Below are 15,154 nucleotides of genomic sequence, written 5' to 3' on the forward strand. Positions count from 1 at the left end.
GCCTCTCCCCCCCCCCCCCCCCCCCCCCCATTTTTGCTAGAAAGAAAGGCAGTGCAGAATGCAATAAGCTGATCCATCTTCACCTCTCGCCCACCCCTGCTCCGCCCGACCACCCGCAATAATAATAGCTTTTAATTCCAAAGAGCTCTTTTTTTATAGTTACTCAGTCCAAACCTAGGGACGGTCCTGAGGAAATTGTGATTTTCTAGAATTGTTGAAACATACTTTTTTTTTTCGTTTTCTCTGCGGTCCAGGTAGCGGAAATTCCTTATTTACCCTCTCTCCGAAAGGCCTAAATTTCACGGTATTTGATTTAAATTTAAACTTCGCTTAAAACCAGTATAAATATGCCATAACTGTATCAAATTCGGAACGTTGTTATTAAGCGAACGATTACGGGGGAGCTTGGTTAGTCGTCTCTGTTTGAACGGTTATTTAAAATAAAAAGATTTGTCATGTGAACCACCACGTAATACCCCATTTTCCCTCAACTTTTGATCGAGGAAGATGATTCTTTAATCCTGAAAGCAACAAAAATTATTCCCTTTTACCCCTTTCCCACGATAAGATATTTTTTTTAAAATTGGTCTAAAAACGTTAAGAAAAAACAAAAGAAAACAAAGGCATGTGTAACCCTGCCGTAAACGTTTTATGAATATTTCAAGTGACATTCATTGCTGACATTTTTTTCTTCAACTCCTTCTGTATATATATTTTTGGAATGCAGCACGTGTTGTCGGTAAACAGAAGAAAAAGATCAGAACACATTTCGACATACATTGTTTGCCCAGCTGACACAACACGTTCAAAATATGTTCAAACAATAGCAACCAGCCACGCAAAAAGTCGTCTCGATGCACCATAACAATCCTGTAATTTTTATTGTTGAATTAAAACCTATCGAGTAAAAGACGACGTTTACGTTTGAAAACGATCAAAAGAACAAAATTTATCAAAGAAAAAACAAATACAATGTCTAAGATATAAATGGACCATTCATTGTATTAAAACAGACATAAAGGCAAGAGATATTACATTACTAACGGAAAGCAGTACTAGAAGATAACATTAACTGGTAATTTACCACCGGGAAACACGGAAGAAAAGTTTATTCAGGGAAATTTTCTTTTTTTATTAATAATAACAGTTTTTTTGTGTGAAGCGATTAAACAAAAAAAGCGAAAGATAAATATTATGAAACTATATACAAAACACATTAATGCTTTAAAATACAATAAAAACATAAAATCTTTAACACTCAAAGAAGAAAACATATATATTATATTAAACGAGAGAGTGGTAATATCGAGTTATGTATATATATAATAAAACCGAAAATTAAAAGCGTTGGTGAAATTAAATAAAGTGTGTGTTATGATCTGTTGCAAAAGCTTATATTAAAGAAACAAATTTTTTTAAGAAAAACAAGAGATAGCTTTAGTGGAATCGTTTTGTTGTTGTTGTGATAAATTTATTTTGGCGTTACGTGTTAATGGAGAAATGTTTTTATGTCGCTTTATGTGTAACGTCAAAATTCCAGCACGTATGCTAAAACGTATGAAACAGATGTTATGGCTGAGTCTAACACTGGCGTTATTCAGTATTCTTTGTGTCATCAATTATTTTCTTAGCTTATGGATATTAATTCTAAGTGGATATAACTTCTCGACGTTTCTACCTGCTCTTACGTTAGTTTTTATAGCGCTAGCGATAGCTATATACGTCGTTACGACGTATTTTTCGACGAAAAGTATTAAAAAGGCGATAAAATTATTAGAACGGTTGAATATCGACGAGTTTACTGATGTCATGTCAAAATATAAACATGAGGTCTATCAAAGGAGAAGAAGCACTTCAGAAAGCGGTAGCTGTTTGATTTGTTACGAATACGAAGCGAAAACCGTAACATATCCTTGCAAGCACAGAATCATGTGTGGTAAATGTGCGTGGACTTATATCGGCTCACGTATGAAAAGTCAATTGGCGGTAACTTGTATTTTGTGTAGAACTGAAGTAAAAAGAGTTGAAGGAGACGCAGTTATAACGCTGGGCAGTAAAGATGTAAACCGTTTACAAGAAATTCTTATGAAAAACACGAATTGTCACAAGAGCTGTGAAAAAAGAAGAAAAGTCTTGAAGAACTTATTTTTTTGTCGAGTTTAATTTGTGGTTAGGGTATAATTTTTCGAGGTGTTTATTTTAAAAATGACGCGAATTTTGCAGCTTTATTTATTGAATTTTATTCCTGTTTGTGTTTTTCCTTTCTGTGAATATATTTTGTAAATAGGACATTTTTGTACAGTTTGAATTTAAATTAAAGAACAGATGACTATTTAATTGTTGTGTCGATGCACACAAATTTTCCTGTTTTTTTTTTACTACCCTCTGAGATTCACAACATGGAATCAATCTCTTTTTATCATGCATCTATAGTCTATCGGTGTTTTCTTTCTATAACCAAACCTCAAATCACTGGCACGAATTCGCAACCCTAGGCGAGTTCATAATCACTTACGTAAATAACTGAGTTTTAAGTTATTTATAGACGGTTGCTACGCAACGTTCGTTTTCCGTTTGTTTTTCTTTAAACAAAAAACACAAAGAAAAAATTCGTTAAATATGGCAGGGCTTTCAGGCCGGCCTGAATTTAATGTTGGCGCCAAATTTACTGCACTAAAGCTTTCTTATCTAAACCAACTTCGATTTCAAGGCTATTTACCTACAAGGGTAGTCAAACATTTAAAATCAAACGACGTAACACGAAACAAATATGTCATAATCACGAAGCAGAGGTGTTTTCGAAAATATACTATTCTACTGCTCATCTTAAATCACCAACATTAAGAATTTTTACTCTATGTATTGGGTGATTAACCTCTACCTCCGGTAAGGTTAAATATATAGACAGCAAGTCCTGGATACGAGGTTGCGTGCCTTTCTAGAAAATAACGAATCTAGAGAAATAGAAAAAAAAAGAGTAACAATTTAAAAGAGAATATATTATTCTTGGTATACATATAGAAAAGAAATGGGCGAAGTTGTTGTTAGATTTTCGTTATATCGAACATTTTATTTATATTATATAGTTTCATTTCTTGCATACGGTCAATCAAAAATCGTAACGTTAGGATTCTGCTTTTTAATCTACTGTACTTTTCCCCGTAACGCCTGGTAACACAAACAAATACCTCACCCTCCTTTCTTAATTTTTCTCGCAAAAACACTTCGTCAAAAACGATAATTCATACCCTAAACGTTACGCTATTTTTAAATGACCCTGCATGGACACAAGTTACAACATTCGAATTCGTTTCTGTTTTTATTAATGTCAATTTTCGGACAAAGTGGGATTCAAACCCACGCACTTCAAATTTACTGGTTTCAAGTTACAGCTTGTCTAGGGATGACGCCTTAGACCGCTATGCCATCCGTCTATGGGACAATTCACCACTCTTGCCCATTAAACTAACTTATCAATCTCTGTTGATCATGGGAGTAGCACACATCAATAGACAGAAGTTCAACTCCGACCATTAACACTTATTTGACGGACAAAATGTCATGACTAAATTCTACTAATTTACAAATTGAAATCAATTTATTCTTCTATATTTGATCCTGTTTGTATCTTATAATATATCTATCATTCCATAATACCCTTAAACTTGAATTTAGTGACTTTTTTATAACAAGTCAACTGTGAAAAGATTTTTATTCATTCATTTTCTTATTTATTTATTACGTTAGGTTTTTATGTTTAAACAGCAAGTCCTGAGGACGAGCTTTTTTCTCATTCATTCATTCATTCATTCATTCATTGATTTTTTTACATTCGTCTCCATCCCTTAATTTACTGTGGCTTTAAAACCTATAATTTCATGCAAAAATGACTGTTATATTTGCAAGCGTCTGTCTTAAAACCTGAATAGACGTTAAACGCTTGACAACATTTAAAAAACATAAAACTTAACCTTTCTGATATTTTTAAAAATAATATGCGATGATATAATGCGATGAAGATCTCAGCATGCTGATGTCAGCGGAAATTACTCAACTAAACAATGCCAGCCTGTCGTGTAAAGCGGTAAATTCCCAAGCAGCTGTGATTTAAAGCAACACACATTGTCTTATATAGGATTCTGTGAACATTACACGGAAAAAAGAGCTGAGTCATTCTTTTGTTAGCCACTATATAACCGCATATACCTGACGTCAAGTGTTCTTTTACCTTAACGTCAAGTTTAAAGTGTTCTTCCATTGATTTTCAGAAAACCTTTTAAGGGCTTTCTTCATATAGTATAAAAATCTATTGCGTGAAAAAAATATCGATTTATGAACAACGTTTCGCTCGTAAAAATGTATTATAATTTTGATTTGATTAACTTTGCTGTTCGTTCGTATAAAAATACCTCTGGTGTGAACGTCCCATGAAATCCATACGGCACATGATGTTTTAGTTTGATGCGCGCTACCGGTCCTTTTTCCACGCACCGTGCGTCTAGTATACAAAAATCAGTCTTGTGCGTGTCTGGATGATACAGCTGCACTAATACGTACCCATCATCCTCAGCACCTTGTTTCGACGCGGCGTAACCATGACGAGGCGCGAAGACAGGTTCACCTATGACACCGTCGGAGTTCCAAACACTTTTTTTTATCGATTTTGTGTCCAGCTATAAAGAAAAACACGGAGATGGAGAACTCGGTATTTTAATACTTTTTTATTTTTGTTTATTAACTACTTTTGATCTATCTTCTGAGACTTATTCATTTATTGATTGACTTATTGAGACTATAAGGTTACCATGCAAAAATTAGGAGATAGCAACATTCATTTGAAAAATTAGTTCCAAAATTTTTGCAAAATTAAAATTGAGTTAGTTATTGTTCAAGACCTAAATTATTTCTCAATTTTAAGCTCCAAAATTTAGAGTGAGTAGCCAGCCTGGAAGAAACCCACTCACCTTTACAAGGTCTCGATACGGTATCATCTCATTCCGATCATTTGCCATCAAGTATATAAACTTTGTGCCGGTCTGACCATTCCTGTATGGATGACTTGAAGGGAACTCCGCAGAAGCACTGTCAATTTGTGTCCGACTGGACTTCCTGGTAGATAAATTCAAGGTATAATTAAAAGTCAACCCAGGGCTGACATCTGTATTGGACAACCACACGCCCTTCGCGAATGTCATGTTAAACTTCTCGTCCAAACACACGCAGTTAAATTTTAACTCTTCGTTGATCTCCTCCGCAGTGCCAAAATGAAAAATCTATAGAGAGAAGTTACGCATGACAGATTTTACCAAACCATGCACAAGTCACACGCAAGACTTGTTCCAACTCTTTTTTGCTCTTGTGATGTTTTTTATTAGTTTCGGATGTATTATCTTTATTACGAAATCAATGCGAAAATAAAAATCCCGACTCACATGACACGGGTCTGTGTCAAAACAAATCACCTCCTTCTCACTCTTCGCATCTCGAGGGATAACAACAAACCGGGAAGGCTTATCGGGATAGTACCGCATGCTTTCTCCTGGAGACGTCCAACCGGAAAGGATTTGAAAAGCAGTCCATTTCCCGACATCGGTGAACGGGGTGATGTGGAAGAGATAGTAGCTCGGGAAAAGCAAAAAATCATGCGCATAATTTAAATCGGGGATGTGCATCTCCATTTTCTTCATCAGGCTCCATTTCCGATCGAATTCAAACACTTGTAACGTCGGCCGTCGTTTCATGACGCCGGGCTTTAAACTAAACAAAACTAAATTCTAGAAAAGAAATGCGAGATATTACCTACCACATCAAGAAGAAAATCGTTTTTAAAAAAATTGTTACATAAAGTAATTGGCTGCATAAAATATTTCCAAAAATGTCAATTCGCTAAAATCTATTTTTTGTAATTGATAAAAATAATGACCAGCCACTGTAATACCAGAAAATTTAACTTAAAGGCTACCTTAAAACTGCAAAAAAAAAAACTCTGAAATGATTAATTCGCATAAAAAAAATCTTCGCAAAATACGTCAATATGAATAATAGACGAAAATAAATCTCGCGGAAGGCATTTTTTAGACCTTGCAGAAATAAATCCCAATAAACGTCTCCTTTTGAGCCTGTTAAAAAAATCACCACCGTGTTTCAAAATGAACACAAGCTCTTGTGGTCTTGTATAGTAAAAATTTTGACGTCAATATTTTGTTAGGTTAGCTTAGAAAGTTCCAGAAGTAAGATTTGTGTGTGTCAGAAGAATATGAAACAGACGGAACATTCTTATATTTAGGGTAGTACGAAAGTTATAATTAGGAAATATCACATGATAGCTCTTATCATGCACGATTTCAAAATATCTTTTTTCACAGGGCAGCTAAATTCTTCCCGCCAAAAACTGCTTTTTCTGCGTCTAAAAACGTTAGACAACGCAACTGCTTTGTGTTAGCTAAAATTTATAAATAATAAACAAAAACCTAGATTACCCCAACTTTGGTCAAAATGAATTGAAAAAGAGCTTTACTGTAAACATTGACTTTGTTAATTACCGCTTTTTATATTTGTTCGCAAAGAAATTCTTAAAAGCTCCAAGTTCACAACTTACCATCGTAACTGGATCGATACGAAAATGAACGCCAGCATTCCCCAATGACAGGCTCCCATTTAAGTTGTCCAAACCTAGCGTTTCTAGTGAGTATGGATCCAAACAGTGCGGCAGATGTGTTTCATAAAGCGAAAGGATCTAAATCACAAAAAAACAAAGAAAGATTAAATTCTTTCTTATATCTCTACTATCTGGACAAAGCTTTCAAAAAATTGCAAGTGTAAAATGGTGGGCCAAATCATGGAGAGTAATTTGTTTTTTAAAGACTTAGTTCTTTGCACTTAATTCCCTTATAAAACAAATTTAGAAGATTTCTAAAGTGAATGGTGTTAGAAAGAAATGTAAAAATTGGACACGTTAGATCCTATTAGAATGTACAAATCATGTTAGTTTGTTTCTATAAATTTAAAGATGGTAGGGTTAAGTTTAATCTGCACCCCTTTAGGCTTAAAACAAGATTTCAACATAGATAGACACTACTCACTACGCATGCCCATAACATTGTAAAACTGCTTACTCAGCAAAAACTGTTGTTAAATACATTGTACTATTTTCGAAATTTTGGTGGGCTTAACATGGCTCTGTTTAACTCTTATAAAAAACAGTGTACCTAGTTGAGTCAAACTAAGGTATCACGGAAATTTTAGTTTAGTTTGGCTCTGTTTGGCAATTTGTTCAGAGAACTATTTTAGTATTCTGTAACAAAATGCTCAGCTGTAGTGACAGCTAAAAATATTTTAAAGTGATTATTATGAATACATTAAACCGCATACCTTTCCACCCCAATAAAATGAATTCGTGTTGGACGGATTACGAAATGTGAGACTTGGCAAATTTCCAGTCACCATGCCAGTAACAGTGTCAAATGTGTCTTTTATCATTCTGGTATCACGCGTGCCCATCTGTCCAGAATATATGAATTCATGTTTGTCTGCTTCTTCAATGCGATGCTTAGACTTTATAAATTTGGAACAGAAATGCACTGATCCATCAGCTATGCTAAGCTTGCATATCATGCCATCCCCATCAATTGCTACAAAAAGTGGGGGACATGTTTCGTTAAAAGTAAATAAATAAACTAAAAATATTTTTCTGTCAGGCATTGCATACAGTAATATTGTCTATAGAAAAACTGACAATGTTTAAAAGAAAGTGGCATGGGCAAAAATTAAACGTATAGATACAGCTTACGTGGTCACAAAATCCAAATGCTTTGAAACTAATGTTTTTAATACAAACTGTCTTCTGTCTCTCTTATGTCTCTCTTATATTTTCAGTAACTGTTGTTGCACAGGCAAATATTGGCACAAAATTGTGACTCAATTTCTATACTTTGTCATTTACGTTGAATAAATGCATGCAAAAAGTTTTTATTGTCCAGTTCGCTTACCAAGAAACCACAGTCATTTTTTATGTGTAGATTTGACTTGCATACGCAATGAAATTTTGTGGTGTGATCACATATGCTTGGAAATAAGGAGCCTTTTAAAAACTTTCAAAATGACAAATTCTCTAGAAAAATTGCATGGGATAGGCTTTTTAAGATTGCATATTCACAGCTTTCACTTATGATAGTGAAGACAAGGTATTGTTTAGTTATTTTAGGGTCATTTATACTTGCATAATGTGAAAACCATACTCACATGAATTTCTGCTAAAAGTTTTTGCACTATATACATATATTACACAACAAATATGCCAAAGTAAATTTCACCACACCTATGTAAATTTTCTGCTACACAAATGAACTGAAAAAAATTTGGCCACGCATAATTTTTTGCTATTTTCGCACCAGCCTGAGATCTCACTTTGGTCTGAAAACATGTATATGAACTTGTAGACTAAACTGAATTTAATTTCTTAAATAAAATTTTATGCCTGCATGAGGTTCACTTGGGTTTATATAACCAGCCTATTAGTATAAAATTATCTCATATGAGAATGGCACATGTAATTATGACAGATAGACAGATCTCAAAGCACTGTGTTCAAAGTAGGGGTATAATCATATAAGTTCTAAAAAATCCTCATACGTTGTAAGAGGCCTAATTTGATCTTAAAAATATGTTTAAAGTTGATTAAATATCCACTTTAGTGTTAAAAAATAATAAAACACACTCAGTATCCCAACGTCCTACATGTGTATTTAATTGCTATTCCTAATTCAATAATAGATCAAAGCTAAATAAAAGTTGTCTGGTGCTATCCCCTGTTACTTAGATAAAAACATTACGAAGACCTAAACACGCTAAGAGTGTATACAAAACTTGTTTCTTTTTGTGTGTTTTAGGAGAGTTTTCTACTACTGCATATAGGGTTCAAAGTTTAAATTGCACCACCGGGCTTCGAAAATCCATAATGGCGCATAATCTCCGAAATGGTCTTTTAGTTTACGCCTGTCCTAAAGACCGGGATGAAATCTCATCCCTGGATGAGATCACTTATCTAGGGATTAAAATATGCTAAATTGATCCCAGTATGAGATTTCAACCTGCCTGCATTGTGGTCTTAGGACTTTAAATGAATTCAAATAAATTAGAAGGCATAATCTACACTCCATATTATTTTACATCTAGCAATGTTTCGGTGAGAAGAAATTTACAGGAAAACCTCCCTTTACCAAATCCTAGCATCTTTTTCCTGCCACGCATATGCCAGAGCCAAAGAGTTTACAGCTAAAAAATAAACAAATGTCATGGTCTGTTGTTTTAGCTAGCATAGCTATATTTTATCCTGTGCAGTGGTGGTGCACATGTCCATTGTTCTCAATGCTAAATCAAAACATTACATCATGCTGCAACTCATCTATTGTACCTGCTTTAGGATTTTTTATATAGGAACTGTTCAATATCATTAAAAAACTTACGATGTTTTAATTTTTTCCCATAAACTTCATTTACCCCAGGACCGTTTCGAATAAAACTGCCATGTAAATCAAGTGGTATTTTTCCCTCAATATCACATTCTGGTATCCAATAAGAATATTCCTTTTGACTCTCCCATCCTTTTGCAGCTTTTTTAATATCAATCATGTTCTTTAACAATTATTGTTTTGCCTGTCTTTGCTCTGGGAACACTGGTCAGAATTGGTTGGACTTTGGACTTTTCTGTAGCCCTCTTTTTTTACCGGGTCTTTTTCCCCACGACCTTGTTCACGGAGAGTGTGGTGAAATGATGGTTTAATACACCCATACAAATGATTATAGAGAAGCTTTTATAAAATTTTAGATTTTTGCGATTTTCGCAATTTTGACTCTCTCTCGCGAAAGTTTGTTTTCTAAACGAGCACTGTTATTTTTCATCTCTCGCGACGCAAAACGTGATAAAAATGCCCTCTTTCTTTTAATCGTCTGAATGACTATGATGTAACGATGAAGTCTTCTTCTAAAGCTTTTATCATTATTGTTTATGAAAATTTATAAATGTAAAAAAAAAAATTCTTTCAAACAGTTTGTTGTAGGGTTGGGACCACCTTACTGCGTTGCCACGTAGGAGGGGTGTAGGGCGCTATTAAGTACCCCAAATGAAATAGCTCCGTCTGGAAGTCGCTAGCAAAAAAATCACCGCCAAATTTGTTTTTTACATGATCGAACCAGTCTGTTTTCCAAAAATGTCCTACTACTAGGCTAATCATCTTTATAATGGCTTCTCATTTCGTTATTTCAAGCAAGTTCAGACAGTAAGATGAACGTGTGTTGCAAATTAAAAATTAATTGTTCACCTCTTTAGTCTTTTCCACGACGAAAAAAAGGTCAAAAATGTCAAATTTTCTGTTAACCCATGACTGGAATGATTGCTGAACACGTTACATTCCATTTTCATAATAACAAAAAAAGTTAAAAAACATTTCCAGCTGACAATTTAATGTAATAAAAAAATAAATGCAAAATATAATACGAATGAATATAAGACGAATATAAGACGAACGAATTTATTTTAAAATATTTCGTGTTACATCCAACATATCTTTCAACGGTAATTAAAAATCTTGTATATATACAATAAAAGATCGTTAAAATAATTATAAATCTCTTGACGCTTTCAAACCATTGTTAAGTAAAGGTTTTTCTCGTTTTATATATACAAAGCTTCTTTATTAACAATGTTGACCAGTCACTTGAATCAATAACTGTTAACAGTTCCTATGCAGATATTACGGAAATTAAACGATTCTAAACCAAGCGTGAAGAGAGTGTTGAGATATGAAGCAGAGCACTCCAACATAAGGGTGTATACAGCACTCTCCTTGGCGGTGATGTGTTCTTTACATCTTTGGTATAGACTGATCTCTGTTTTAACCGATATATGAAGCATTACAACCAGGACAAGTGAACTTGTAGACGATGTTTGACTTCTATTTCAACGGAGTAGGGTCTTTCATATTCGTATAGAAAGCGATCTTTTGTGTCGAATACGTAACTTTGAACTTAATGTTAGTGTTATTTTTAAAATAATGCTATACCTCCCGTTTTAAATTTGATAGGAGTTGGTTACTAACCGGGCCGGCGTACGGAATGCGGAACCAAAAAGCTGTAACATGAGTTTTAATAAAAGTTAACTGGACGATGTTTTTTTTTCACCATACTGTGCAATGCGCAACCGGCCGGACCAGCTTTCGTTGCTTCATCAGTGACTTTGAGACCAAAACGTGCACAGCTCAATTGACTTGGGCGTTAAAACAAAAAGGAATTAAGCAATATTCCACGAAACGTTAAATGTAACAGATTTTACGATGACTCACCTTACTCCTTTCTTTGGTTTGTCATTCTTCTACGTCTAATGACTTTGCTTCTTTTGTTTCATTCTAAATTAAATATTTCCCTAAGAAAAGGAGAAGCCATTAAGCTGTGTTTTTCGTCATGAAGCCATTGCATTGCAACTAACTTACGTTATCAGTTTGTTGCAAGAACATGATTTATCAAAGTTAATTTGCAATGTTCTCCTACTTATCCCGAAGTACTTCCTGACTATGGCTGTGAACCCTTGCGTAGCATTCCACACGCTTAAGAAATGCTACGTAACCGGAGAAGAAGTTGTTCCATCGTTTACTATAACTGGATCTGTGGCTTTAAATGATTGGATTGGTATATTTCCTGTTGACAACAGGACATGCGAGAATCCTTTAATATACCAATGGGGTCCATCCAATATCACTTCTACGAAAATGCAGCAAACTTTATCAGTGTCGCTTAAACTTGAATGTTTAGGAGATACTGATCCCACAAGAAAATATGAGGTACGGTATGTAAGAGGAGACGGTAACGAAATACTTGGAAAAACGAGCGAGTTTACGATAGCTGTTGTTGCACCACAAGAGAGTTTGATCACTGTAAAAGAAGGCCTATCCTTTGACGATAATATTGTTTTCGTCGATAAAGTAAGCCTCGATGGGATCGTTAGAAATGAAAGGAACTGTGAAAAACTGAACGAAAATTTAATCGAAACAAAAGAGAATTTGCAGCTCTTACAAGAAGAATTAAACTCCACTGTAGCTGGGAATCAAATTTCTAAAACACAACTTCAAGAAGAAGTTACACGTCGAGAATTAGCAGAAGACACAATTAGAGATTTATCACGTCGACTTGGAGAACAGATGAAGCTAATTGAAGACAAAAATGACGAACTTCTCTCTCTTCGTAATGCGTGTGAACGAGAGAAGCACTTTCACGACTCTATACGAGAAGAATACGACGCTGTTCAAGAAAGCAGCGAAAATTTTGCTACAGAAATCGAAGATCTTCGTGCTATAGCAGCGAGTTATAAAGTCGAGTGTTTTCGCATGCGCAAAGAGCTTATCAATAACGAAGAACTCGAAAAGCAGTTAAAATGTCAGATTATGGACGACCATGAGAAGCATGATGAGGAGATGGTTCATTTCCAAAAAATCGCATCTAAAGAGATGTCTAAATTGAGAAATAATGTTGAACTTCTTGAACGTGCGCTAGAAAAAGAACGAACAAAAGTATCGTCCTTGGAAACAAATTTAGAGGAATTAACAAAAATTCATGCAAAGGAAATGGAAGAAAAAAACGAAAAAATCAAGAAAGATGAAGAAACGATTCAATTTTTAGGAAAGGAAATTCAAGATGAAATCGAAAAACGAAATAAACTTGTCGAAGAGAATCAGGAAACAATTCTGGGATTGGAAAGTCGAGTAGCGAACGAGTCAAGCAATGCAAGCCGACTTGAAAATGACGTCATCGTCGCAGAGAATCGTTACAAAGAAGCTACTGAAGACATTAAATTTTTTCGTCAAAGTTTTATCGACACTGAGCAGAAGCTGCAAAAAATCCAACAACAACTTTCCAAAACCTCGATAGAGTTAAACAATTTGAAAAATACGAAGACCGAAAGCCACGTCGTGAGAAGTGATGTTGAGTGTGAATCTATCAACAAAGAGACAATGACAGACATTGATTTTGACGATAAATCGACGATTTGCGAGTCCCAATGCGTCTCAACAAATCCGTCAAATGAAACACTCGTCTCTGTTGACCGACGTCGCCGTTTACCTAGTGATGTTACCGATTTTACCGACGATGAAAGTTGGTGCACCGAAAGTTTGAAATCACGAAGCATGGAATATCTAGTGTCGCGTGGACCAACCTCCAGAAATAAGTCTACAGCTGGACTTATACAATTAGGAGACATAAACCGAAGTGAAATGTTAGAGTCGGTTTCAAGTGTCGGCAGCGTTTTAAGCGTTGACTATCCATTACAGCAAATACCTGTCGCCGAAACAAATAGATTTGCGAAGAAAGGACGTCGACGTTTTAGCAAACCTATCGACTTAAGCCCTTCATCGTCTGTTTGTACTCTTTCTGTTGGGAAGAAAGACGATCTTCCTTTAGCTTTCGTGAAAGACATTGCTGACCTCGATCGACCTACTATGGAAAAACAATACATAGCGATACGACAGCACAGAAACTCACTTATTCGCGAAAACACATATCTGAAAAACAAAGTCTCTTCTCTCAACACAGACCTTGTTTTCATGAACGCTAGTCTGCAAAACATTATTTTGGAGGCTGAGCACAAGGTTGGTATGATGCAAGTAATGCTTGCCAGTCAAGAATTAGCGAACATAAACAATTCTTTATACTTGCATGAATACGATCAAATTGCTACAACGCCTCAAAGGGAGAGCAGTCGCAATGGTAATGATGTTTTGTCACCATACGCTCCAGAATACACTCCATCTTCGATGCGAATTCAACAACAACAATCAGTGTTCTTGCCTCCACCGCCTACATCTGCTTTTTTCGAATATATGGCGCAACAAGCAGAGAATGGTTATTTTCTTCCACTTCCGCCTTCCCTTCCGCCTCCACCACCGCCGCCAGTCATCCAAAACATGGAAGATATGGTTGATGTAAGTCAACAACTTGTAAATATTGGTGTTAATGTAACACAGATTCAGTAGTATATGTTTTACGTGAAGTGATAGCGTAATATGGCAAATTCGAGGCGTGTTTAAAAACAATATCTTTAAAATCTTTTACTCCTAACAGTGAAGAATTTGATAAATCTTTTAGTTTGACAACGGTCTTGAAATTTATTCAGTAGGAACAAAGTTTTGAGGTTTCTTAACAAACTGACCTTAAAAGGTGATAAAATAAGGAAATTAAGAGGCAAATATTTCCAAGCCTAACTATGTTATTTTTCATGTTACGCTATCATTTTTTCCCGCTGTTATGTTCTGCCATATTTTTGTGATTCTGCTGAATAGATATTCTAGGCAGGCGAGGCAGTGGCCCTAAGAATATATAGCATAACACGTTTAAATTTTATACTTTAAACACTAAAAACTGTTGTTTTAAAAAACGTTTTGTCAAGATCAAAATAATACCCAGGTGCAACCCAGAAACTTGTGGTTTTTGAGCAACTGTGGAAATAAGCGGGGTATTTACGTGATATAAAGGCTAACAGTTCTCTAGTCAATTTGAGTCAAATTTTTTCGCAATCCCACATTCTTGTTTTTATTTAACATCTTTTCCGATTCGGAATAGACGGTTTGGATTGGTTGACACGTGTTGAGTTGCACCGGGTTATACATGTAATTATATTTGCTTGTAGCTTGTACCAATGTTACAGTTGGTATTGACAAATTCCTTTTTTTCCACTTATTTTTTGTTAAACAAGACAAGTAACTGAGTCTCGTTTACCCAGTCAGATGCCATTTTTTCTTCAATTTTTTTCATGTTACTTATAAAAAGACTAAAGACAAAGTATAAAAATCGTACACATTTTCTTTATAGTACTGAATAAATTTCAAAAAATTCCATTGAGTTTAACATCCAGGCTTAAGCAAAAAACGTTTCTTATAAAAAACGTGTTGAAAAGTGTCACCGCAGTTAGTAGAATTTTTCCTTTTGTGAATATTGGAAAGAGTAAAAAGAAAATTTTCATTCCGTTTTCTTTCTCTCTAAAGTATTTATTGTTACGTATATTTTTGCCACGATTGTATTGTTATATATATTATGCATTTATGTGGAATTTTACAAAATTTGTATATCAAATAATTATTGTACTTTTTATGTCTTTACGAACGCGGGA

The 15,154-nt window shown here is 34.9% G+C and overlaps 2 protein-coding genes across 3 annotated transcripts; one reads left to right on the forward strand and one right to left on the reverse strand.

Moving 5' to 3' along the window:
* Nucleotides 1–2,978: 2,978 nt before the first annotated feature.
* Nucleotides 2,979–10,540, reverse strand: LOC130656963 (apocarotenoid-15,15'-oxygenase-like). 2 transcript variants are annotated; one of them, XM_057459907.1, is made up of 6 exons: nt 10,320–10,540; nt 7,372–7,631; nt 6,599–6,736; nt 5,433–5,774; nt 4,965–5,273; nt 2,979–4,673 (listed from the first exon to the last, which is right to left on the reverse strand). In XM_057459907.1, exons 2-6 carry the CDS (start codon nt 7,612–7,614, stop codon nt 4,362–4,364), a joined length of 1,344 nt encoding a protein of 447 aa, XP_057315890.1. In that variant the 5' UTR covers nt 7,615–7,631; nt 10,320–10,540; the 3' UTR covers nt 2,979–4,361. The 2 variants fall into 2 exon arrangements, with proteins under 2 accessions (XP_057315890.1, XP_057315889.1); XM_057459906.1 differs by lacking the exon at nt 10,320–10,540 and adding an exon at nt 9,465–9,781.
* Nucleotides 10,541–11,428: 888 nt separating this feature from the next.
* Nucleotides 11,429–14,046, forward strand: LOC130656962 (unconventional myosin-XVIIIa-like). The gene has a single exon (XM_057459905.1). It carries the CDS (start codon nt 11,568–11,570, stop codon nt 14,019–14,021), a length of 2,454 nt encoding a protein of 817 aa, XP_057315888.1. The 5' UTR covers nt 11,429–11,567; the 3' UTR covers nt 14,022–14,046.
* The last annotated feature ends 1,108 nt before the right edge of the window (nt 14,047–15,154 follow it).

This window comes from Hydractinia symbiolongicarpus, chromosome 9, assembly GCF_029227915.1.
Source record: "Hydractinia symbiolongicarpus strain clone_291-10 chromosome 9, HSymV2.1, whole genome shotgun sequence".
Taxonomy (NCBI): domain Eukaryota; kingdom Metazoa; phylum Cnidaria; class Hydrozoa; order Anthoathecata; family Hydractiniidae; genus Hydractinia; species Hydractinia symbiolongicarpus.

Bases quoted from the DNA above. Each gene is read 5' to 3' on its own strand.
- LOC130656963 (XM_057459906.1), bottom strand. From the start codon at position 9,630: ATGATTGATATTAAAAAAGCTGCAAAAGGATGGGAGAGTCAAAAGGAA. The intron at 5,775-6,598 runs GTAAGTTGTGAA...TTTCTTTTCTAG, and splicing joins GTATCGATCCAGTTACGATG to AATTTAGTTTTGTTTAGTTT. The intron at 4,674-4,964 runs GTGAGTGGGTTT...TTTTCTTTATAG, and splicing joins CGTATCGAGACCTTGTAAAG to CTGGACACAAAATCGATAAA.
- LOC130656962 (XM_057459905.1), top strand. From the start codon at position 11,568: ATGGCTGTGAACCCTTGCGTAGCATTCCACACGCTTAAGAAATGCTAC.